The sequence below is a fragment of the Metopolophium dirhodum genome, chromosome 9, assembly GCF_019925205.1.
Source record: "Metopolophium dirhodum isolate CAU chromosome 9, ASM1992520v1, whole genome shotgun sequence".
In the NCBI taxonomy this organism is placed as follows: Eukaryota; Metazoa; Arthropoda; class Insecta; order Hemiptera; family Aphididae; genus Metopolophium; species Metopolophium dirhodum.
This window is the reverse complement of record NC_083568.1, coordinates 17,470,508-17,495,079: the sequence shown is the minus strand read 5'-3', so window position 1 is coordinate 17,495,079 and position 24,572 is coordinate 17,470,508. Positions and strand designations below refer to the sequence as shown.

The 24,572-nt window shown below is 30.7% G+C and overlaps 3 protein-coding genes, 1 long non-coding RNA gene and 1 pseudogene across 4 annotated transcripts; 4 read left to right on the top strand and 1 right to left on the bottom strand.

The window, feature by feature from the left end:
• The first annotated feature begins 1,538 nt into the window (after window positions 1-1,538).
• On the top strand, window positions 1,539-2,354 carry LOC132952500 (kelch-like protein 2; annotated as a pseudogene).
• Window positions 2,355-10,916: 8,562 nt separating this feature from the next.
• LOC132952096 (queuosine 5'-phosphate N-glycosylase/hydrolase) lies at window positions 10,917-14,020 on the top strand. The gene is made up of 7 exons (XM_061024243.1): window positions 10,917-11,346; window positions 12,558-12,785; window positions 12,860-13,019; window positions 13,116-13,229; window positions 13,292-13,406; window positions 13,554-13,624; window positions 13,701-14,020. Exons 1-7 carry the CDS (start codon window positions 11,236-11,238, stop codon window positions 13,925-13,927), a joined length of 1,026 nt encoding a protein of 341 aa, XP_060880226.1. The 5' UTR covers window positions 10,917-11,235; the 3' UTR covers window positions 13,928-14,020.
• On the bottom strand, window positions 11,975-14,611 carry LOC132952097 (uncharacterized). The gene is made up of 2 exons (XR_009665444.1): window positions 14,443-14,611; window positions 11,975-12,128 (listed from the first exon to the last, which is right to left on the bottom strand). It is a non-coding gene; the product is annotated as an uncharacterized LOC132952097 (long non-coding RNA).
• Window positions 14,612-15,334: 723 nt separating this feature from the next.
• Window positions 15,335-22,852, top strand: LOC132952981 (phosphatidylinositol 3-kinase regulatory subunit alpha-like). Its single transcript, XM_061025513.1, is given in 4 exon segments — window positions 15,335-15,594; window positions 20,568-21,346; window positions 21,348-21,406; window positions 21,475-22,852. Coding segments are annotated over 3 exon segments (1,326 nt in total). The 5' UTR covers window positions 15,335-15,594; window positions 20,568-20,605; the 3' UTR covers window positions 22,001-22,852.
• LOC132952499 (smad nuclear-interacting protein 1-like) lies at window positions 22,547-24,547 on the top strand. The gene is made up of 2 exons (XM_061024803.1): window positions 22,547-22,563; window positions 23,803-24,547. The coding sequence occupies exons 1-2, from the start codon at window positions 22,547-22,549 to the stop codon at window positions 24,545-24,547; spliced, it is 762 nt and encodes a 253-aa protein (XP_060880786.1).
• Window positions 24,548-24,572: the final 25 nt, after the last annotated feature.

The following is a 24,572-nucleotide window of genomic DNA, read 5'->3' as shown; positions in this document are numbered from 1 at the left end:
TAGATAGCAGACTATAATTTGTTATTGAAGCCGCGTCCCCGTCCCGTCCGCTCTATGCCTAAATGATTACACCTTTATAATATGATAACAATGATCAATATATATATATTTTAAATATGATAAAATATAAACATTGCCGTTTAGACAATTTTATTAATGAATAATGGCGACACAACCTCAAACATTGCAAGACACTAAGACAGTAATTGTATAGTAGCATAGACTGATAGTAGTCGGCTATCTAGTTGTTCTATACATATAATATGGATAAAATGGATTATTGTTGATATGAAATTTCAAATTTGCTATGCATTATGCCACGGACCACGGACGTACATACAGGACCGGTCACGGACGCTCTTTACTGTATAAGCCTTCGGAAAATTACGTTTGTAGCACAGATTATATGAAAATAATAAATTTCATATAATCTGTGTTTGTAGGCTCACTATGGACTAGCTGACATCTAGCGGACAATAAAGCGACTAGTCGTTTATTTCAAAATACAGTGAAACCTCAATAACTCGAACATGGACATATTATATTATGTCTATGAACTCGAATCGGTAGGGGGCGAAAAAAAAAAATTCGAGTTACAGAAAAAATTGTGTGTATTATTGAAATGCAGAGGCGAAGATATTCCTTAGAATTATCGAAAATTCGACTTATAGACGTTCGAGTTATCGAGGTTTCACTATACATTTCATTTCCACCAACATTTATAATATTATAATATTTAAATAATAGTGTATGTATCTTCTACATCCATGTTATAAATATATCGAACCTTTTTATTTACATAAAAAGATTTCCCTCCAAAAATTGTATCTTAATGTATTAATTCGCATAATATATGATATTTATGTAAAATAAAATGTAGATGAATTATATACATTTTTTTGAATACTAAGTCCAAGTTCCACGTTAGTAATTACAAATTAGTACTACCAGTACTTAGTAGAAGTAAACACTATAAACGACGTTAGTGTTTGGTAGAAGCACCAATTAAGATATTTAGTAAATATTTATTAATTTATGGGTAGAAGTAAGTTAAAACGAAAATTTTCATAATTATTTTAAATATACGTTTAAGTAACGGACGTCCGTGGTATAGTTTACGTCCGTTTCAGTGTTAAAAATGAATAATATTTATAATAATTTTTATAATAATAATTTCGCAATTAAATATAACACAAATAGAAGGCGCAATGTGTATTCCTGTGGTCCCTATTATATTTATGGTAACTATTATATGTTGGTGGTCTCGAGCGTGACCCTAATTTTCCACCGGTAACGACTCGTGCCCAGTCCTGTATGTGCGTCCGCGGTGGTTAAACCTATACCATTCTTTAATATCTATTTTTTCCACGGGTTTTAGAAAAAAATTATTAGAATTCGTTCGTGTTTAACTTGGTAAATTTGTTCTTGTTAATTCAGTTAGTTGCATTTCTTTATGCCACTTTAATATTATTAAGTATTTTTTAAGAGTTTTTTTGAACGCCGGTATAGCGTTGCTATAAGACCTCCAAGACCTGAACTTAATAATTATTCAATTTAAAATGCAACATCTACGAGAAATACCAATATCTACTAGTTATTGGGAACCAGCAAAATTCGAGTACACAAAATCGTCTTATGTGGAAATGTTTCAAGTATTGCAACCCTTACGCCTGTAAGTAGAAAGTGATTTAAACAGCCAGATTAACATTATAGTGACAATATTAATGTTTGTTTTTAGACATGAGGTTTTCTGTGATATTAAATTGGAAACAGATGATGGGACTGTAATATTTGGACATATAAAGTGGTTTTAGCATCGGCTAGTCCATATTTCAATGCAATGTTCACAAATTTTGCAGAAAAGAATAAAGATCTTGTTGTTATAAGACAATTAGATTCTACCACTTTACAACTTTTAGTAGACTTTATTTATCCGGATAAAATTATTATCACCGAAAAAAATGTACAGGTGATAATACTATATTAGACAAACTTTGAATTTGTTATAGACAAAAAATGTATTTATACTTTTTTTTTTTATTCCTCAAGACTTTGTTTGTTACCAGCAACAAATTTTTTGCAGTCAAACGATGATGTAAACGAGACATGCTGTGAATTTTTACAGAAACAACTGTGCCCTACAAATTGTCTTGGTATAAAGCTGTATAAAAACAACCAGTTCAGATTTGTACATTCAACATAACTTTTCGTATGAAATATTATTTATTATAATGATACTTTAAGGAAATTGTATAATATAATATTATTGCCATGTTTTGATTCTTAGAGAAGTGGTTGAGGCTGATGAATTCCTATCCTTATCATCTGAACAGGTGTTTGTTATAACCAGGTAAAATTAAATTAATGTGAAAGTACTAACCTGTAATTGTTTAAGAGTTTTTTTTAAAAAGTAAACATGTAGATTCTGAATGAGTAAAAACAAACACAACTAAAATTGTTGCCATGAGAACTTGGTATTGCAATTAAAGGCATGACATATACACACCTATCGATAAATTTAGAAATAGAAATTGACGTAGCTAAGTAGACAATGCTCAAAAAAAATATTCAATAGTCATCTACATCAAGGTTTTATTTATAAGTTTATTTATTTTTTAGGTATTTGAAAGTGTTATTTGTTGGGTAAAACATGAATTGGATTCAAGAAAATCTATTTTAACCAAGTTAATGGAGCATGTTCGTTTATCATTAACATCGGAAATTATATATTTCAAAAAGTACTTAAGGAACCAATTCTTAATAATTGCCATAAATGTAAATTTTAAGTTTTTTGTTTAAATATACTTCTATATTGAATGAATTTATATTTTATGTTTATATAATTTGTAAAGAGAGGCTTTACATTTTGATTTTCTTAAAAGAATTCAGTCAAATCAAGTTATCACTATCCCAGAATACATCCGGTATAAGCCCAGACAGCCGAGTGTTTTACTTAAAGTGCGGGTGTCTATGTATTTGAAAGCAATGATAAATTATTAGGCGTATTGCATTCGAAAAACGATTCTGAGAAGATCTGTTGACTGATAGCACGAGCATGAATTATCGATATCTGATTACAAACTACAAGCATTTATTTTCATTTCATTTTTGTTCGCATTTTTCTGTAAGTAAAATAGGTGGGTAGGTACCTATACTTGAATTACCTAGGTACTTCAAAAGGGAATTACCCGTTAGCGCCAAAAAAAATAAATTCGTTTTGGGTACAGTCTATTTGTGTCAAAATAAAAAAGGTATGTTTTTGAGACAGCCTATATGTGTCAAATTTACCTGTATAAACATTTTACATTAACCACCTTTATTATTATATTTTAAAGACACGTTATAACACTTGTAAGTTGTAACTTGTAACTCATACTAAAGTTAAAAGTTTTGTATAATGATATGTCTCAATGAATGATTATATTACTTAATATCAATAATATCACACAATCATACTATTATTATTATTATCATGTATTTATGTTATATACGTGCTACAGAAATTTATTACATTTTCCACTATCGATAAAGTTCAAACTACCAATTTTTTTAGTTATGCCTATAATATTAATATATTATTGTACAACTGTCAAAACTCACATACTGTTAAAAAGTGATTTCCTAGTACAATTTGTACAAAAGATAGGTACCAAGTTTTGTTCGGATTAGGATATTACAACTCGATTCAATAATTATGTAGAAAATATATGGTATCGGTACATGCGCGTATACACGGAGGTTTAATGGTTCAAACCTAAACTGAAACGTTTTCAAACAATATTATTTTTCGACATGCAACTATTATATTATATGAAAGTTATATTATTTTATTTTACCAATGTAAAATACAATTTTGAATTTTTTTAAATATTATTTTGTATTAACTATTCGACTATATTGACGTTCGCACGTTCTACACAATGCATATTACCTATATTATTATTATTTACAATTCTTGTATTGTTAATATAACTGTCCATGTCGTATCCACCGGTGTAATGCGTTATCTTATGATTTAATCAGCAGTTTTTGTCGCCTTTAGTGTTCGATGTCTTAAATATTTCTTGGAACATATAATAATATTCATGTAACGTTTATACTGCAGGTCTACTCTGTATAATTGACTGACGAGTTTTTTTTTTTTCAATTTATATTTTAACAATTTTTTAGTCGTTAAATCTGTAACAATTGATTATACACTTGACAAAACGAAAAAAAAAGAAACAATATTTTTTTGTTCACATCAAAATATGTTTATTAATTATAAACCAAAAATAATACGAAAATGTATAAGCAATAATTTTCAAAAAAATTAGCACATTGGCTATAAATATAATATTTTACATAATAATTATGTTCATGATAATAAAAGGAAAAAAAATCGAAATTTACAATAATATGTGAACAATTTAACAATTTGAGATAATTTAATGAAATTTAAAAAATATATATATACCTACGACGGACAGGAGACACAATATACAAAGAGGGTGCGAGATAGCGAATTGGTGCGGAAATGCAATGTTGCTGGCCACTGGTCACCTCTGCACGTTCTCCGACCTGTCCCGCGGGTTGACAAGTTTCACTGGCGCGTTTGCTCGGACGCTTGACGACCTTGCCCAGCCGGCGAGGCCAGACCGAGACGGCCACGGGAGCGACCACGGTTGACAGCGACGGACAGCGGCTGACGGACGGTGAAGACCAAGACGCGGAGCGAGCGAAGTGAGATTTTGTGCTGCGGAACCGGGGGGGGGGGGGGGCGAGCGAAGAGACCGATGTGGGATTACCACTGGGCGAAAAGGCGAGAGTCAGCGGACCACAACGCGTTCCTTGACCCTCGGTAATTTTCACCCTGGCGTTGTCCCTTCGGCCGCGTCTTCGTTCCGCCGCCGCGGTGAAATCTCACGCCGCCAGACCCTGTGAAACAGTTAAGTTTCCACGAGTCCGGCACCGCTGACGTCCCCGTGTTCCTGCACGCAAATCTCCATACCACTCACCCCGTGCCGAAGTCTCCACCGCTGCCGTCGTACAGAGTCGCCATCGCCGTCGTACCGTCGGGGCGGAATCGTTGCCCGCACCGGTACCTCTATACAATAGCCGCCGTGTCATAGCCGTCTTCCGTCGCCGCCGCTCCACGTGACCGTAACTGCAGTCGGGCGCTCGCCGAGCCGCCAGAGGGTCTCGCGCGTCAACGACGACAGAGCGCGCTACGCCACCGAACCCGTCGCACCACGGGTGGTCGGAAAACATGCACTGGTGACTTACCGCCGCGCACCGTCCGTGCTCTTTCTCGCCTCCTCCCCTCCATTCCGTCGTTCTCATCCAAAACTTCGTCGAGCGGTCCGCCCTCGGGCGTCGGAGTGGGATCGACAGGCCCCGACTCCCGAGGACGGCGCGTCCCCACACGACGACGTAGAACTGGTCGCCAGCAAAACGGAATGGTCCTCTTCTGCTTCCGAAATGTTCGAATTGTCGTCTTCCTGGACCGTATTGTGGTTGCCGAGCGGTGCTGTCTCTGGGATCGGAGTAAGCTCCGACTCTGCTGCAGGCGACAGCGCATCGCCGCTCGGCAATCCATCACTGTGCAAGGAGACAGACTCCTCGACGTTTTCGTTGAACTCTTTTCTATCTGCGCCTCCAAGAATCGGATTTTGTCCTTTAGGTTCCGACTCCGGGGTCTGATCGTCGCCACTTGCAGTAGTTGCGCCCGTATCAATGGCAGACAGAAGAAGAGTAACTAGACGCACGAGGTATTCGTCGCTTTCGTCAGCGTAAGTGCTTTCCATTTTGTTGACTACGATGTCTTTTAAGATTTCGAGCAATATGGCGTTTACCGCGTCGCGGTCGATGTTATAATATAGTTAGTTGCCATCTTTTATTTTTTGAGTGAAGACAATATGTACGTGGATTGAATCGAGAATTGGTAATGAAACAAAATAATATTCCACCGCAGAGACCGATCTCCGAGAAAATCTCCCAGACGACGACGTGTATTACCTACTAGCCAGCTAATATATGTTTATATTTCTCGTCAGCCCGCAGCATTAGAAGAATTTCGAGCGCGTTAATTTTTCTAAAGACCATTTTTATTAGGTAGGTAGTATAGACCTGCAAGGGCCGTAAATTTTCGGCCCAGCCAAGTCAAAAAAATGTTGTGAAAAAAAAGCCCTGGCCCGGTCCGAAAATAATGCTAAGCTTGTAAAAAGTCCGGTCCAGTCCATACATTTTATCCTCGAGCCCGGTCTGGCCCGGTCCAAAAAATATTGTGAAAAAAATAATATATGAAATTTTGTCACAACAACGTAATCTACGCTATTGGTGGTGGAAATGATTCAGGGAACTCTCAAAAGTGTTGAGGCTTATAAACCAAGCGATAATGTATGGACTTCTGTAGTTGACATCCTTTGAAATTTACAATCCTACCACTAATTCATGGAGACTTAATGGTGTCAATTTTGATGATGAAATTTATGCCGCAGTTGCCATTAGTTATAATAATAGTAATATAGTATAAAATATAATTAATAGTATTTATGCAGTCACATTTTTTATAAGTTTTAAAAAATTATATTTTGTTGTTTTGTATACTTTTGTAGATGCATCAGTACAGTGTTAATACAATATAAAAAAAATAATCGAAATTAGAAAATAGGTATAAAGAGTTAATTAATTAAAAAATATTATAAATAATAATTATTATGTATGATTGTATAGGTACACTTTTTTTAATCATATAACAAATAATAATAAGTATTAAGAGTCAATTAAAAGTAATAATAATTATGTGTAATATAACAATGTTAATTATTAAATAGTTTTTTTTTTAATCATATATAATAATAATAATAATAATAATAATAATAAGTATAAAGAAATTATGTGTAAAACCTTTAATAATTTTTTTTGTTTTTTTGTTTTTCACTTAACATACACTCCATTTTTCACTCATAATAATTTGATAATTATTGTGTAAGTATTAACTAATTATGTGTAACGAAGTATTCGGCACAACTGATAGATTTTGACAGAGTACCTATATACCGCCGTTATCGTTGCGTATCCTGTATAATATGATGTGCAAGGTTCAAGGTCACCGGCCTAACAGGTAGTTATGACATTTTATCTACCGGACTCAATTCAAAGATATTAACCCTATGATAATACCCTGAACTCAATTCAAACACATAAAAGTAGCATGGACTCAATTCAATATCACCGGGTAATATATTGGTATACATTAGAAAACTCTAATTTATTGTAATCACATAAATTTTTATTTTCTTGAGAACAACATTTCAAAAATTATTTATTTATTATTAGTTGGTATAGACTATAGACTATAGACGTATAGTATAAATAAAATAAACATTCCTATATACCTACTATAATTAGTAATAGGAATAAATCCATGTATAAACTATTAAATACAAACGAACAACCGAAAAACAAATCTGATCGAAGACTGAAATAAATAATTGTGATAAAGGTAATTTATTTTACTATTAAGCATTGGTACAAGTGTACAACAGTAGGTTAAAATCATTTTTGCCAAAACATTTGATATTTGAAAATATCATCGTGTATATAAATTATAATAATATAATCTGAAAGTTTCGTATATCAATGAATAATGTTTTTAAATTACAACAAAATAACTAAAATCGTTATTCTTGGTCTTAATATGTAATTTTATCCAAATTTGGACTAATAATGTTTGTAAAAATAACTCTGTAATAGATTTTTTAGATTATTTGGTTGCAGTATGAAATATTTATGAGAATCCTTGTTTTGAATTTTCCATCCTTAGCAATAAAAGATGGAATATGGAAACTAAATTCTATTTCAATTACTAATCCCAGTAATTTAATAACTGTTAAATTCATCATAGCCTACAAAAAGTATAAAAATAAATTGAATCCTGAATACTTACCTAATAAAAAAAAAAGTTTCGAGAGGAACACAATTACTGCTTTTTTTCCATACATTTTTGATATTTTATTGTAATTTAAAAAAGGATAACCCTATAGAAACCTAACTAGACATTTTCACTAAATGATAAAAAATCATTTTCCATACATTGTAAAATAACAGTTTTGACTATTTGCGCTATTTAAAATGTTGTAAGCTATTTATCAATTAGAAATTCATAAAAGCTTTTCTTTTCATAGCTAAGATAAAAAATTTTAAATAGAAGAATTTACATAAGTGTTTCTACCTGTAACAAAAAAAAAGTACCAAATATTTCTATTAGAATTTTCCTTACATGGTAAAATTTTCAAACTATTTTGACTCTTTTTGAGCTATTTAGTCATGAGAAAATTATTTTCTAAATTATTTTTCAGTTAGAAATTCATAAAAGTTTTCTTTTTTATAGCTAATATAAACAATTTTAATAGATAGATGGTTATGGTGTCCCAACAAGTTTCACTACGTCTATCGAAAAGATAAAGTTCACCGGAAAGTTAATGCTTAAGATAGTTTTGATTTTAGATTCTGAGCGAAGCGATGAATATATTGATTTTACAATGATGTGTGTTTTTTTTTTTGTTTTTTGTTATTTTTGTGTCTGTCATCACCTTTTAGGACAGTAAAAGTGCTTGGATTTTCTTCAATAGTAACTTTTCTGATAGGAAAGTGAATCTAGTTGGTACTTTGGGGGGGTCAAAAGTAAAAATTTCCCAGTAGTTTTCACAAGCGACGTGAAAAACAAAAGAAAAATTAAGGAAAAACGGGAATTTTTACGCAAAATCTGTTTTCGAGAAAATCGATTTTAGTTTTTGGTGTAACTCTAAAACAAATGACCGTAGGGACATGACATTTTGACTGAATGTTTATATTAGCATTTTCTATACACCATAAAATTTACAAAATATTTTGACTCTTTTTGAGCTGTTTACGGCCATTGTCAGTTTTCAATGTTTTTAGTTTTTTTTTCTATAAATATCAATAAAATTTTATCTGTTGAGTAAAAAAGCTTGAAAATTTAATAGAAGGCTCCTAGGTTATTGTTTCAAAGGCAGAGGAAAAAAATTAAAAATCCTTAGTCACAGTTTTTAATTATAAGCATTTAAAGTTCAAATTTTGACAAAATACGGAAAAATCACGAAAAATAGCAAATTATTTTGATGAGAATTCATAAAAATTTTTCTTTTTAAATCTAAGATTTGAAAATGTAATATAAGTATACTCATAAGTTTGTCTACCTTTATCAAAAAAAAATGTCTAGAAGAAACTTAAATTAAATTTTTATGAGCGTCTGAAATTTATATTTTTACAACATTTGATATTTACTCGATTTCTCATGTAACAATTTTCTTATTTCATTGTAATTAAAAAACGAATGACTGTAGATACTTGAAAATTTCACTGAATGTTTATATTAGCATTTTCTATACACCATAAAATGTTGAAAATATTTTGACTCTTTTTGAGCTGTTTACGGACATTGTCAGTTTTTAATTTTTTTAGTTTTTTTTCTATAAATATCAATAAATTTTTATTTGTTGGGTAAAAAAGCGTGACAATTTAATATAAGGCTCCTGATATATCGTTCTAATTGCAGTTGAAAAATATTAAAAATACATAGGCACAATTTTTTTTTATAAGCATTTAAAGTTCAAATTTTGACAACATTTATCAAATTTATAATTTATTAATTATTTTGTATTATTTATAAATTTTTAACTTTTATGGCTAAGGATTGAAAATTTAAAACAAGGCTCCACGTAAATAGGTTATATATAAATTACTTTATTCACAATAATATCATCAAATATACTTGGTAAAATCATAGGCTCACTGACCGTTTTCGCTCAGAATCGTTTTTCTTATACAATGATATTATATCATTGAATTCAAATTTAACACCATCCATTACAGTGACCCACTTGTAACCTACTGCACAGCAGAGCGACATCCACTTATCCACCTTTTTATATTTTATTATTTTTTTTTAATTATTAAATTTAATTATTTATACCAGTATTCTATGCTGACAAAACGTCTCCGTACGAATCGTTTTTCGTATACAATTATTTACCATTCAATTTAAATATAACATATTCATTACAATGATATATGCTCTACAACTACTGTGCAGCAGAGTGGTACCGTCTTAAATTATATATTTATTGCCACGGACAATCTGTTAACTGGATGACGTAGAAGGTAGAACCATTTATATATGTTTACGGTTTACTTCCAAAAGCGCAATGTATAAAACACGCGAGACCGAGCAATCCAAAGGCCGTCTTCCGGTCTTCGTTTCGCCACGTCAAGTTTAAGACGTACCTTTTTGCATATAATATATACCTCAATACCTGGTTACATGTTACAATTTATCGAGCAAGTTATCACTTATCATTATGTAATATACTTCACGTCTACCTACAATATATGGGTAATACGCCATTGAGATTGAATAGGTAATAGGTATATTATATTATTTTAGTATATCATAGTAACATGACAAAAATATTTTGTCAAGTGTTTGATCAATGATACTCTATAGTCTCTACTCTAGTCTCTAGTATAATTAATAATACTTATCTAATTAATACATTTTTACCATTATTATTTGTTATTATGTAATATAATGTTTTACCAATGACTCCGTGATCATTGAACAGTTCACAGTATATATAGTATATTGTAGGTATTATTTTAGGATTTAAGAGGACGTTACACCGACATTTGTTGTTTCCGTCTTTCAAGTGCGTAACATAGCAAATTTTGGTCTCAGGAGATTAAGTATTTAACTCTGTTAGTTTAAAAACAAGAGTGAATTTCATCAGCATAGAACAATCAGGCAACTAGGCAGTAAGCACTACAGCTGCACCACGATTAAATAACTATAAAAAAAAGGCGACAGCCTGCTGCAGCAGCTGGCGCCTCAGGCGTCATTATTCAGTAATCACTAATCAGTGTTCAGTTTATAGTCACCACTCAGACGCTCAGTTCGATTTTCGCCTGTCGACTACAATTATTATTGTTACTGTCGAGTGCTCACACTTCACAGCGTCAGTCGTATGAGTGGAATATTCCTGGTTTTTCGACTTCTCAGTTCTTAACTCTCGTTGATTAGAGTTACGTTCCATACTATACTGTTGTAGTCTGTGGAGTGTGCACTGTGCACTCTTTAAAGTATTTAACGACTATAATTCATAGGAATTTTAAAATTAAATAGGTATTTTAACTTATTTTAATATAATTGTTGGTTATTAAACCTAGTTAAAAATGATTGAACAAATTAGTGAAGTTCAAGTATTAGATACTTGTCAGACAGTAGTAAGTCAATCTAAAGATGTGAAAATTATTTCTTCAAACATTCCAAAATTGGCTCTAAAGGTAGGTAATTTATAATTGTGTTTATAAGTTTATTACATTAATATTTTATCAATAATTGAGTTTATCCAATTATCCCTGTTTATTGTACCTGCCCATTTATTTTCATTAAAAATAAACATCATATTATGCTTATTATTATTATTATTTTAATTACCTATCATTGACTTAAGAAGACACAGCGTAAAATTTTCTATGTTGTATGTTTTTAAGATGGAGACAACTCACATTTAGCTTTTAATAATATAGTTAATGTAAGACAAGTAAAATACAGTAAAACAGTAATGAACAACTTAAATTTTAAATTAAGCAATTACATACAATAGGTATGTACAGGGTGATTCACAAAGCATATTCATCCTCTTTTTTTCTTCAATAATGCAGTTATTCAAAATCTAATTTATGGAATTTTTAATTATACTTTTTTTTTTAATAGATTTTTTTATTGAACAAAAATTTATATTTACAATCTGTATTTACAAGTTATACAATAAGCAAATTTTGATGTGATTTGATTGACGGGAGGGGAAAGTCACCCAATGAAACCCCGTGAAAATTGATTTAAGAGAGAGTGGGTCCCTACGGCCTACACCAGTTCCTTTTCAGGCGCCTGAGTGGATTACCTGGAATATTAAAAATACTTAAAGATTTTATTTTCAAATTCTTGAGATTTTTGTACTACTTAAGGAATAAGGAGTGTCCTATGGAGAATCAAACTTCTGTTTTTCAAATGAGAACTCCTTCTCTCTCCCTTTCAACTGTAAATTATTCAGTGGATAATTTTTCTGGAAAATTTCACATATCAGAATTAATAATACAATTAATTTATGAGTTGTTAACAAAATTTGAATAAGTAAAGAAAAAAATGAGGTTGTGCATGCTTGGTGAATCAACCTATATATTCATATATCAAGTATTTACCACCACACAGGGCTGGATTGCTTAGGCGAGCTACCACGAAAATCTCGGTGGGCCACTTAAAGTTTGGGCTGGTCGTGGGAGTGTGGGTTGAAATTAATTCATGTTTAAATTACAATTTGCCACTTATAAGCTCGAACAATTTTGGGTCAGTGAATATGTAAATGGGCCGTTTAGAAGTGAAAATCTCGAATACCAATCCGGTCATGCCACCACCACCCCAAATTATACTCTAATATACATTATTTAGTATGCTGTATTTTAAATATTTGTCAATACTTTTTTTGTTGTTTTAGATATATAAATTAATAGAAGAAGAAAAGTTAACTCTTGATGAGTTTAAAAAATGTCCATTACATCCAAAAAATGAAGACGAAGAAGCAATTAACTGGATATTTATTGTTGATTCTTTAAACTTTTGTTTTTTTGATCCAAACAATAAATCACACTGGACTGTTACTTGGAAAAATGAAAAATACACAGGCTATTTTGGTTTGTGTGCTGCCATCAATAGAGCTATAGAAGTTTGTAAATATTAAAAAATAAATATTTTTTGTAAATTTAAAAAACAATTAAAATAATTCTTTTGTTGTTATAGAAAGGGATAAAAATGACTGATATGAAAACTTGTTCGAAATTAACAAGAGACCAATTGGATGAAATACTTTTAGGAGATGATGGAACAACTCTTCCACTATTAGAAGAAAGGTATCTGTGTTTACAACAATCTGCAAATAATTTACTAATAAAATATAAAGGTACTTATGTTATTCAAATTAATTTTTATTTATAATATTTTGTACTATTATGCGGACTTAATATTTGTAAGTTTTAATTTGTATTTGTTATATTAGGAAATTTTGTGAACTGTATATTAGAAGCAAATCATTCTGCTCAGGATTTGTTAAAAATCATTTCTAAAAACTTTTGTCATTTCCGAGATGAATCCATTTATAACAACGAAAAAGGTGATATTTGTTGATATTAAATACACTACATTAAGATAATGCTAAATTTGTTGTTTTTTTAGTTGCTATTTATAAAAGAGCTCAAATTTTGATTGCTGATATTTGGTCATCATTCAGGGGTACTGGTTTTGGCAAATTTCATGACATAGATACTATAACCATGTTTGCAGATTATAGGTAAAATATATAATAGGTACATGTCTTATTGTGACTTTTTTTTGTAACCTATTAGATTGTGTCTCTTGGATTGAATTTTAAATAAATCACTAAGTATAAAATATATAGATGATTATTACTAATACCCAGAATGCATATTCATTACAGGGTCCCTCAAGTTCTATTATACTTTGGTGTTTTGGAATATTCAGATAAATTAAAAGATACTCTCAAACAAGGTAGGTTAGAGTTATATTTAGTTTAACATTTATAATATTATGTTGCTTATTTTTAATTTTATTAATTATAATACAGGTATTCTTCTTAAGCATGGAGCACCAGAAGAAGTGGAAATTAGAGCAGCTTCTATCGTTGCAGTTGATGAAATTGTAAATGAGGTGAAGAAATTAATGGCTAAAAATAATATGCACAAGACTTGTAATTCTATTATGGTTGATACTTATTTATGGGGTTACCGGAGAGAAAATGCTGCAATTTTGGAAGACACGCCATATCACAAGACATTAAATATTTATTATTAAAATTATGTAATGAGTAAATGCTCTATAAAAATTGTTTGTACATTTTCATTGTTAAAATAAGTCAAATATATTATTTGGAGTTTTTATAAATTGCATGATATTTCAATCAATGACATCAAAAGTTTTACAAATTTGAATTGTCGCAGTAATTATTTTTTAGTTGCATTACTATAAATCTAAAAATAGTAATGAACTCAGAATTGCTTTAGAATTATGTCACTTTATTTCGGTGTGTAATTTATTGCCAATAAATACCTATGTATTTATTTTATAGAAGTTCTACAGTAGAACACCTAACAAAACTAATATATATGGTTTTTGATCATTTTTTTGACACACGTATGCCTACACAGTCTTAGGGTGCGTTTAGATTAGAGCCCAAACACGCATAAATGCAAGTTAATACTATCCAACGAACGGAACGAATTAATGTAAATAGTCTAGCCGAACACAAACTAATGCGTTTGTTGAATTCGTTCCCGTTCCCCGATCAAAGTGTTCTAATGTAAACTCACCTTTACATAATCAATTTGTTCTATACAGTATCGGTTCGGAGTATTTAACGAAAAATGCAGCAGGATGTAGAACTGCAAAAGTGAACGGTATCCCGAAAGTGGTCACTACTTATACAATTATTTAACTGCATGAAAAATTTAATTAATTGTGCCAAACACTGTGTCGTCGATTACCCCTGATGGCCTACATAAGTTATAACAGATAATATGACAAAATATATTTTTCATGGTCACAGGCATAAATAATTTGTTCAATACTTCAACAATGTATATCGTCTAGTAAGTTGTACAAACCTAATATAATCATACGCGTATATTTTCCGTATCATCGTGGACCTAAATAAGCCATGTCGCCATGATATATTGGTAATTGGCATGGACTTTTGGAGTACGGACTATGGTCTTTGATGTATCAATTATAAATTATTATTTATTAATTTATTACACGAATACACGACGTAGAGTCGCGACGTCGTACTGTCGACTGTCGTTAAGAAGCTGGGCAGGCGGCAGCTGATATCACAGAATTATAGATATTTTGATTTATTGTTATCGGCTATCACATTTACGTAATCACGTCTTTCAATCATAGATAATATTATCTATGCTTTCAATGTGTTCAACAATCAGTGTAACCCGGTTCAAAGTCCGAATTAAACGTTTCTTTTTCGTTCGGTCATTTTAGACGGTTTTGTTTCCAAGTGGCGTTGATAAAACACCGTCGATTGATTATTTTATCCATGACCCGGTCATAGGTAACGTCGATGACTACGCTCGCGCATGGAATAAAAAGTTACGTCGGTCTAATGTTGTGGTAATATCGTGTGACGTCAGACCCAGCGCTTTGTTCCGTGACACCTATTGTCCGCGGACCCTAGTCCGGTTAAGGCCTTTGTAGTAAATCACCTATATAATTTTTTCTTTTCTAATTATTTGTTTTTTATTTATTTTTCACGGTCGCTAATTTTCAGTAACGAAATATCGTGAGCTTGCTGTATGCTTCTTGATCGGTGTTCGCGGTAGGTTAGGTAGCAGACGACTTGTGAAAACGCAACCGACCGCTGATCGAACGCATCCGTTCGTCGACTTCATCGAGATGTCATCGAGACGGGACGAAAGAAAACACAAACACACGTCAAAATGGCATGAAGAGTGAGTGTCAATCATAACAAAATGTAGATATGTACTTTGTAGATATCTCTATGTACCTACGAACTGCGTCTGAGCCGTATTGCGGTAGGTAGGTGTACCTGTTGTGAAATCGTTGAAATTTTGGTACCGTTCCGACTTACATTTGTTGATCGAATTGATTCCTAGCATTTTAGTTTACATACATCGTCGATTCATTGAATTATGGCAATCGGTATTTTATTAATCCTTTTCGTATCAACACTATGTTTACGTTAAATTCAACGATTTCGCTTGGTATGTGTTAAGATGGTTTGTTTTAAACGTTTCATGTGAATGAATGAGAGTTGTGCTATATTATAAGTGTTCTTCGAAAGTAAAGTGTGACATAATTTTTGTGGAATTTCAAATAATTTGCATTCTTAAGACCATAGACAGTATTTGGGATTGCCTGTCTATAACTCATTTTTTCATAATGTAGGTAGGTTACTCTTATTACATTAATGACAATCTACTAGTTGAGTACCTTGGTAACAAATTATTCAACTGCAACAAGTTAGTTTAATTTTAGTTTTGGTTTGTACTACCTACTTTGTATTTGAATAATTTAGTATAATAATAAGTTTTTTTTCGTTTACAAATATTTAATTTTACCAGTAATTCTGAACTAATTCATGCCAGTTTATTAATATTTATAATTTTTAGAAAATTACATTTTGTTGAGATTACTCGAGTTTATTTAGGTGATTTTAATTTTTTTTTAATACCTAGAAAATTTAAATAGTTTCTTACACTATCTAACTGTAAATCTCAAACTCGCAGGGAAAAAATTAACAAACATAAAATATAGATCTACCTATATTGTTATCCTTGGGTGTAAGTCAGTTTTAGTATACCTAAGTTCACTGGCAAATCGGAAATTCTTCTGTTTGTGAATTAATTCAGTCGGTATGGACAATCTGCCTGTGGCTGATTAGACATAGCACTTGGTAATGTACTATATTGTACCTTTTTTTATTGCTTGTGGTATCGCAACTGAGGTGGGAACCTCTATAGTATAAATTACTTTTCCTTCAATTGCATCTTTTATTGAACAATGATAAGAAAATTAGTCAAAATACAAATCACAAATATACAAAATATATATTCCGTGGTGGCCAGAGCCATCATATATATATCAAACAAACTGCCTAGCACGCTCTTTGTCCTCCGTGACAGACAAGAAATCCTCTACTAACTTATAGAACCGTCTATATGATTCTTCAGCTTCTTGGAGAGTCGTAGCCCTTTCAATCATGTCTGTAGGAAGTTCCGAAAACACAGGTCCAGACCATACTGTACCTACTATAATATAACCGATGTTATGAACTTTCTTTTAGTTTCCTTTTTGTCTTTTTAACCTTACCATTTATAGTTTATAACATCATGTATATGAAATTGGTCTTATTCCCTTGATTGTGATAAACCTAATTAGCTGCTTATCGTGTACGTAACAGATCTTACACTCTTCTGAAGATTTTTCTTATTTAAAAAATAAGAACCTTTTGTACTACTTAATTTATTTACCATGTTTTAAACCAATACATTAATAACAGGTTGAATTAGAATTAAATTTAACTGTTTATTTAGATTCCTTGATACTGATACTATACAGTATACTAAATAACTTGGTTATTCATAATAGCATGTAATATGTAACAGGAGTGGCCAAACAGTGGCTTGCTTTTATTTTTACTTATATAATAAGGGGGTATTATTATTATTCATTTTCCTGCTCTTCATAATATTTTTCATTATAATTTTCGGCTTGTGACTTACTACTGGCCACCCCTGGTATATAATATCATACACCATTGCCTGTTCAAAAAACTTACATTATCAGTAAGTCATACTGAACCTTTTATGCAGCCCAAAAAACTTATTTAGTTGATACCGTTTGATATCAAAAGTATATTTTATTTAAGTATGCAAAGAGTGTACCTATACTTCAGCCCACGAAAGAAAAAAGGAACTTGTTTAGCGCATACAACTGACCGTAGATAAACATACAGGGACCTATTTGTCTCACTCAGATATTCCTGGTGGTATGATAAACATGACGTAGTTGTGTTTCTGACCATTATCAATTGTGATTTGTGACTGATCAGAGGTTGGTTAACAGCGTGTAGGTCGTGGGACAAAGCAGTGATATAGAAACTTGAGTTTTTGTCAAAGCCCAGGTTCCTTATCTTGTGGGCCAGAGTTAAAATTTAATACTTAAAAGGTAGTTATTACTAAACAAATTAAATGTATGGTATCTCATGTTAAGGGGATTCGATACCGTGATTTTCTGTTTTTGTGTAACACACGTGCGACATGGTATTTTAGACATGTTTTTTGCCAAACATTCCAATTGATCTATTGAAGCAGTAAGAATTCTGAAAACACATTTGAATTCGTCGTCAAGTCTACTTGAAATCAATTTCCCCACATTTTTGATATTATCCCCCAAATTCCAGAAAACGTAATATTAAAAAAGAGTATTTAAACAATTTTTGGAGAAGCTAAAATAAATATTGTGGGAAAGTCGATTTTAAGTAGACTTGATAACAAATTCAAATCTGTTTTCAGAATTCTTATCACTTCATTAGATCAATTGATAATTTTGGCAAAGAATCTGTCTAAAATCTTATGTTGCGCATGTGTTAGACAAAAACAGAAAATCATGGTATGGAATCCCCTTAAAAAGCTTTTAAAATTGGTTACTACATGACATGGTTTAAGTTTTTTATTCAGTTATTTTATTACGATTCAATAAATATAAATTATTGGGACTTGAAACATTTTACTACATTTTTATTTTTTATACCAAAAGGTATTTAGACTTAATTTAAAATTATTTATGCTACAAACCTATTCAAACCATTCTATGGACATCTTTTTGACAAAAATAAGTTCAAACTAATGAATTAAGAAAATGCTTATAATATAACATGGACAATCCTTAGGAATAGATGCTGATCCACTTGTCTCCTTTGCTCAAAATCGTTTTTCATATACAAATACAATGATTTATCATTTTAGTTAATCTATTACTTTAGTTATTATCAAATGACAAGATACACTATATATCTACTATAAGCAGAGAGAATTCCCTGGTTATTACTCATATAGTTATGCTTAATGTTTATTCATAGTTAAAAAATAAATACAAAATTAAAGTAGACATAAAAAAAAAAAAAATATTTTTTTTTGTTGATTAGCGTGTAAGAAATGTTAAATTGACAATAATTAATAGACAGGACAAAGTTGATATTATACCTACACGTCATATTCATAGAACAATTTTTAAAATTGTTTTTAATAATATACCTAGTGAAGATTTTATCTTCAACTATTATCATATACCTATTATTATATTAATTATATTTCACTTTTTTGTTAGCTTATCTTAACTTTTGTTAAATACCTACAGTTTTAACATCAAAATTATTTTATTACTCAGTTTAGCTTATAATATAATTTTAGGTACCTAGATATTCAAAACAGTTCCTATAAAATAATAAGCTGACAACTTCAATATTTTTGTTAATTTATATCAGTTTATCATAAAATGAATAATAAATTCTATTTTCTCAGCTTGTTTAAATATTATTGTGCAATAAAATTAAAATTATCTTATAAGAAAAAACTGTGATTTCAGTGTAATAACACATTTAACTCTAATGATAAATGTGTAGGCCTTATTATATTATTTGAGCAAAAAGTGATATAAGCTAACCACGAGGCTAACCATTATCATTTATCACTTACCATTGTTTTTGCTATTAGGAAAAAAATATATAATATGTATATTCATAGGTTACTGAGTGTGGAAATTTTGATAGTCATTTGACCTAAGAAATAAGGAGAAGTTAAATTTGACTAGACTAGTTTTTTTTTTTTTTATTAGCTACTGATATATTTATCTACCATTCTTCCAGACTATTTGTTGATAGTAATATAATCACTAAATAGGATTAATGATAAATTAATTTTAATATTATGACTTATTTATGTAGGATTTTAAATTATTATTAATTTATGTGGTAGCAAATATCTTGTATTAGCAAATCGGTGCAAAATTGATTGTTTTCCTTTTTTTATTATTATCATTATTTTTTTTTTTTAACAATAATGATTGAATTTAAATATCTATATGTTTTTAATAGAATATCCTATAAGGTATAAGGCTTTTACATAACTAGTTATGTTGATTTTCAAAATGAGTTAATATAAACGACATCCAGCTGATGATAGAATAATCCTTCAATTAGTAAGAATCTTATTTAATTACAATTCTGATTATTTATACATAGTTAAAATGTTTCATAGTTTTTTTAGATTATTAATTTTAACTTTATTAAGTTAAGGTGCCTTTAAAAAATGGAGTGTTTTTGTTTATGCATCGGTACTATGTACCTAAAACCTCAACCTTGTTAAAATTATTTTATTACCAAAATATAATTCTTCAAGTGTCCTAGCTGTACCTAGCTAAATGTATATTAAAATAAAAATATTGAAAATTTAATTATTATTATACTGTTGTTATTGTTAATTTACATTATTTGTTGTGTACAAAGTGATTTCTCTTAAAAAAGTGTGAAAACATCAATATCAAATCAGTTTTTAATATTTTACTGTAAATTAAAAAAATAATATAAGTAAGTGTAATTTTCTAGAATTTGATGGCAATTTCAAATTTCTTATTACATTTTGAAAAAAAAAACTGATGAAAGTCATTTAGCTAACGCCGATGTAATAAGCATAAACGCTCCTGGTAAGTGTTAATTAAACTAAAACTAAACTTTTATGTGAGGTTATTCTTTATTAAATTATATTAGAACAATGATCGTAGGGTAATTCATTTTTTTGCCATATGAATAGTAATAATAACTGTATTTTTAAAAAAAACTTCAATAATCTTACTTCAATTTGTTGATCTAACGTTTATTCATACATATATATTTTTTTTTCAGAAATCCTGCTGTTCGTTGACAATTAATTGTAACAGATTATGGTAAAAGACCATGAGTCATGGAGCATCATGTCTCCCACAGGCGCACCGGCTCTACCACCTCGTAAACTATCACAAACCAATCGCCCTCAATCTGTCGAATCAACTGCAACCAGACTGCTAAATCCATTACTAGAACCCAGTTGCATAGAAGAAGCAGAATGGTATTGGGGCGACATAACCAGAGATGATGTACAGGAAAAACTTACTGACACGCCTGATGGTACCTTTTTGGTCCGAAATGCATCAAATAAGGCTGGAGAGTACACATTGACATTAAGAAAAGGAGGAACCAATAAATTAATAAAAATTTATCATAAAAATGAAAAATTCGGTTTTTCGGAACCTTACAATTTTTCTTCTGTCATTGATCTTGTGAATCATTATCGTAAAGTTTCTTTGTCACAATATAATGCAACATTAGATGTAAAATTATTGTACCCTGTGTCCAGATTTCAACAAGATGAGGAGTTTGGTACTTGGAAAAGTTTAAATGTAGACGTTGTATGGATGCGTTTGATTGAAGTGCTTAAAGATATTTTGAAGAAATCTATTTCATATGAAGAATTGTCTAAAGAATTCCAGTCTGTAACGTCCGATATATTGGTGATGCGTATGGGACTGCAGCAGTACCTGGAAGTGAATAGAATGTTTGAAGATCAGCTAAGAGTACACGATAAATTTCTTAAAAAAGCTGAACGCCATGAAGCTGATAATCTAGTTAAAAATATTGAAATAGTAAAAAAAACGAATTAAGTTATTGCTAGATGGCAAAGCAGTACTTGAGGAGAAATTATTCTTGTAAGTTTTTTTTTTTTCTTAATATGTATTATAATATTTGATATTAATTATAGTTATTTTGTTTTTAGACAAGTGGCTTATAGTCAGACATTGGAGCGGCAAATGTATCAACTAAAACAAGAAGGCGCAATACTCACACGTCAAAAAGATAAATCAGTTCGGTGGTTATTAACACATGGTGTGGCTTACGAAGCAATTAATCGAGTGTTGAACGGCACTGATTGGAATACTTGTAAGCCTGAAGATATTCAACTGCCTCAGAACCTTTCTCATTTAGATGAGAGTACTTGGCTGCTGCAATCCTGTTCACGCGCAGATGCTGAGCGTTTGTTAAATAGCAAGCGCAATGGAACATTTTTGATACGACCCAGCCGTACAGGGCAATCAGCATTATCTATAGTTTGCAATGGAGTTGTAAATCATTGTATAGTGTACAGAACTCCAAAAGGATTTGGATTTGCTGAACCTTACAATATATATTCTTCTCTAAAAGATCTAGTCATGCATTATTCTCAAACTTCCTTAGAAGAACATAATGATTCTTTGACAACTACATTAGCTTACCCCGTGTTAGCTGAAAATGACAAAAAATAAAACGAGTAGTATATTACCAGTATCAACAGGCACATACTGTTTATGCAATTTGGTGATACAATTGTTGTGATAATAATTACCTTTTAAATGTTAATTATTTACTAGTATTAACGAGTTATTTAATAAGGAGCAATATTTTTTGTATAAGTGTGCATTTATTAAGAGATATTATTGATGAAATTATATTTTAACTTGTTTATATTTATTATACCAATACCAACTTGTTTTCTTTTGTGTCCAAATTTTTATGTAAAAATTATTTGTGTATAGTATACATAAAATTATGTTAAAAATATTACTAATTTATACATTTTAACAAATTATTTTTCGTTAAAAAATATGTGTTTTTATTTTATTTCCACCAAGTGATAACATTTATTATCATAGACACATATAACTATTAACAAGAGTGATTTTTAGCTTTGTACTATTAATTTTTAATGTTTAAAAGCATATTTGTGATAAGTATATTATATTGTTTCTACCGTTTAATACTCTTTCATAGTTTTTTTTTTTTTTTTTATAATATAACATGAAAATGCTAAAATGATAACTTGCATAACGTAAGAAATAATAATATGTTACACCCTGTTACATACTTTTGCAAATAGATTATATTCTAGTAGTCTAGTCTAATTATTTAATAGAAATAACCTAAAGATGGGAAAAATACCAAACTAAAATATATCACACCAGTAGTTCACGAATTAGCTCAAAAACTATAATTGTCAATAAATACCAACCATAAATTATCTAAATTTACAAAAAAAAAAACACAAACATAAAAGATAAAGTTCAACTTTTCCATGCTCAACAATTTATAAACCTAACCTAACCTTAATTCAAAGAAAATTCATATGAAAATTAAGTCTCGAGTTTAATGTTGCAACGATAGTATAAATTAAATTCCCTCTATAAACAATAAAAGTCCAAAAACAGTAATATACTTGTGTAGGCTTAGTAAATATAGACAGAAAATCTTGACAAAAAAATGATTTCCAATAAAGTTAATACAGTAGTCAAAGGGAGTTATATGGAAATACCTTTTCACCGGAAATCTGATCAGTAAAATTTATTTTGCATTACCAATTTATTTATTTACTATTACATTTGTACTCGACTTCATTAAAATGATATAATAGTAAACAGACATACACTTACATTTAGTCAATATATGGCTAAAATAATTACTATTATTATTAGCGATTGGAGTGGCATAATGTAATCCAATTATCTGATAATTGACTGACAAATAATATAAGATATGACTGCACACACAAACAATTCATGATTATAAGTTTCGTATCTCGTGCATCAACATTTTTGTGTGTCTGACTTGGGTTTAAATATTATAATCTTGAATATTTGTTTGTACCATTTTGGATGACTTCCACATTTTTGTCAGTGTTTTTTTATTTTTTATATTATATTTTATTTCTTATAGGTTAGGTACTGATTATTCCTTAAATTAAGAAATAACAACCCTTTTTATTCCTCTATACTTTTAAACACTAAAGAGGTAATGAATAATGATGATAGAAGTGTATGACGTCTTGACATACTTAACAGTACCAGTCGACATGACTGTTATGATGGGTAGTCTAGCAAATTCAACCTTGAGATTATTACATTTTGATCTTAGTGATAATTATTTAATGAAAAATTTGTTTTTATTCATCTCGGCTCTTTTTATTAAGCTTTGTTAATATTTGTTCAACTATTTTTTTTTCTATGGCCCTCAAATGTTCATAATTTAACCATTCAACATGACAACTAATCATTTTTAACTTATTTTATTCTAGAGAAGACAATTTTGACCGTCGAAAGCCACACAAGTATCGTGACAACAATAAATCCCCTGAACGACAACACCGAAGACATAATTCAAATTCCGACGATGATGATCGTAGAAAAAGACCAAGGCATGACCGCAGGGACAACTCAAGACATCAAGGCAAATCAGATGCTGATCACGTATGGGGCACTAAAGACTCGTCTAGTGAAAAGAAACCGGTAGCAAAAAAAGAAGAACCGAATTTTGAAACTACTGGCAAGTTAGCTGAGGATACAAATACTTTTAATGGTGTAGTTATAAAGTATAGTGAGCCAGCTGAGGCGAGAAAACCGAAACGACGCTGGCGATTATACCCATTCAAAGGAGAGAAACAATTACCTGTATTACACATACACAGACAAAGTGGGTATTTACTCGGACGTGATCGTAAAGTGGCAGACATACCAATAGATCATCCGTCGTGTTCAAAACAGCACGCAGCTCTTCAATACAGGTTGGTTTCAGCCAAAAAAGATGGGCGCCATGTCAGATGTATTCGGCCATATATTATTGATTTAGAGTCAGCTAATGGCACTTATGTTAATAACCAGCGCATAGATTCTAAAAAATATGTGGAATTGATGGAGAAAGACGTCGTTAAATTTGGGTTCAGTTCTAGGGAATATGTGCTTTTACACGAACATAGCACGGATTCTGGAGATGATGATAGTCTTGCTGAAGACAATCCAAACGAGGAATCCAATGCAGATTAAATGCAAAACTTGTTTTAAGGAATTA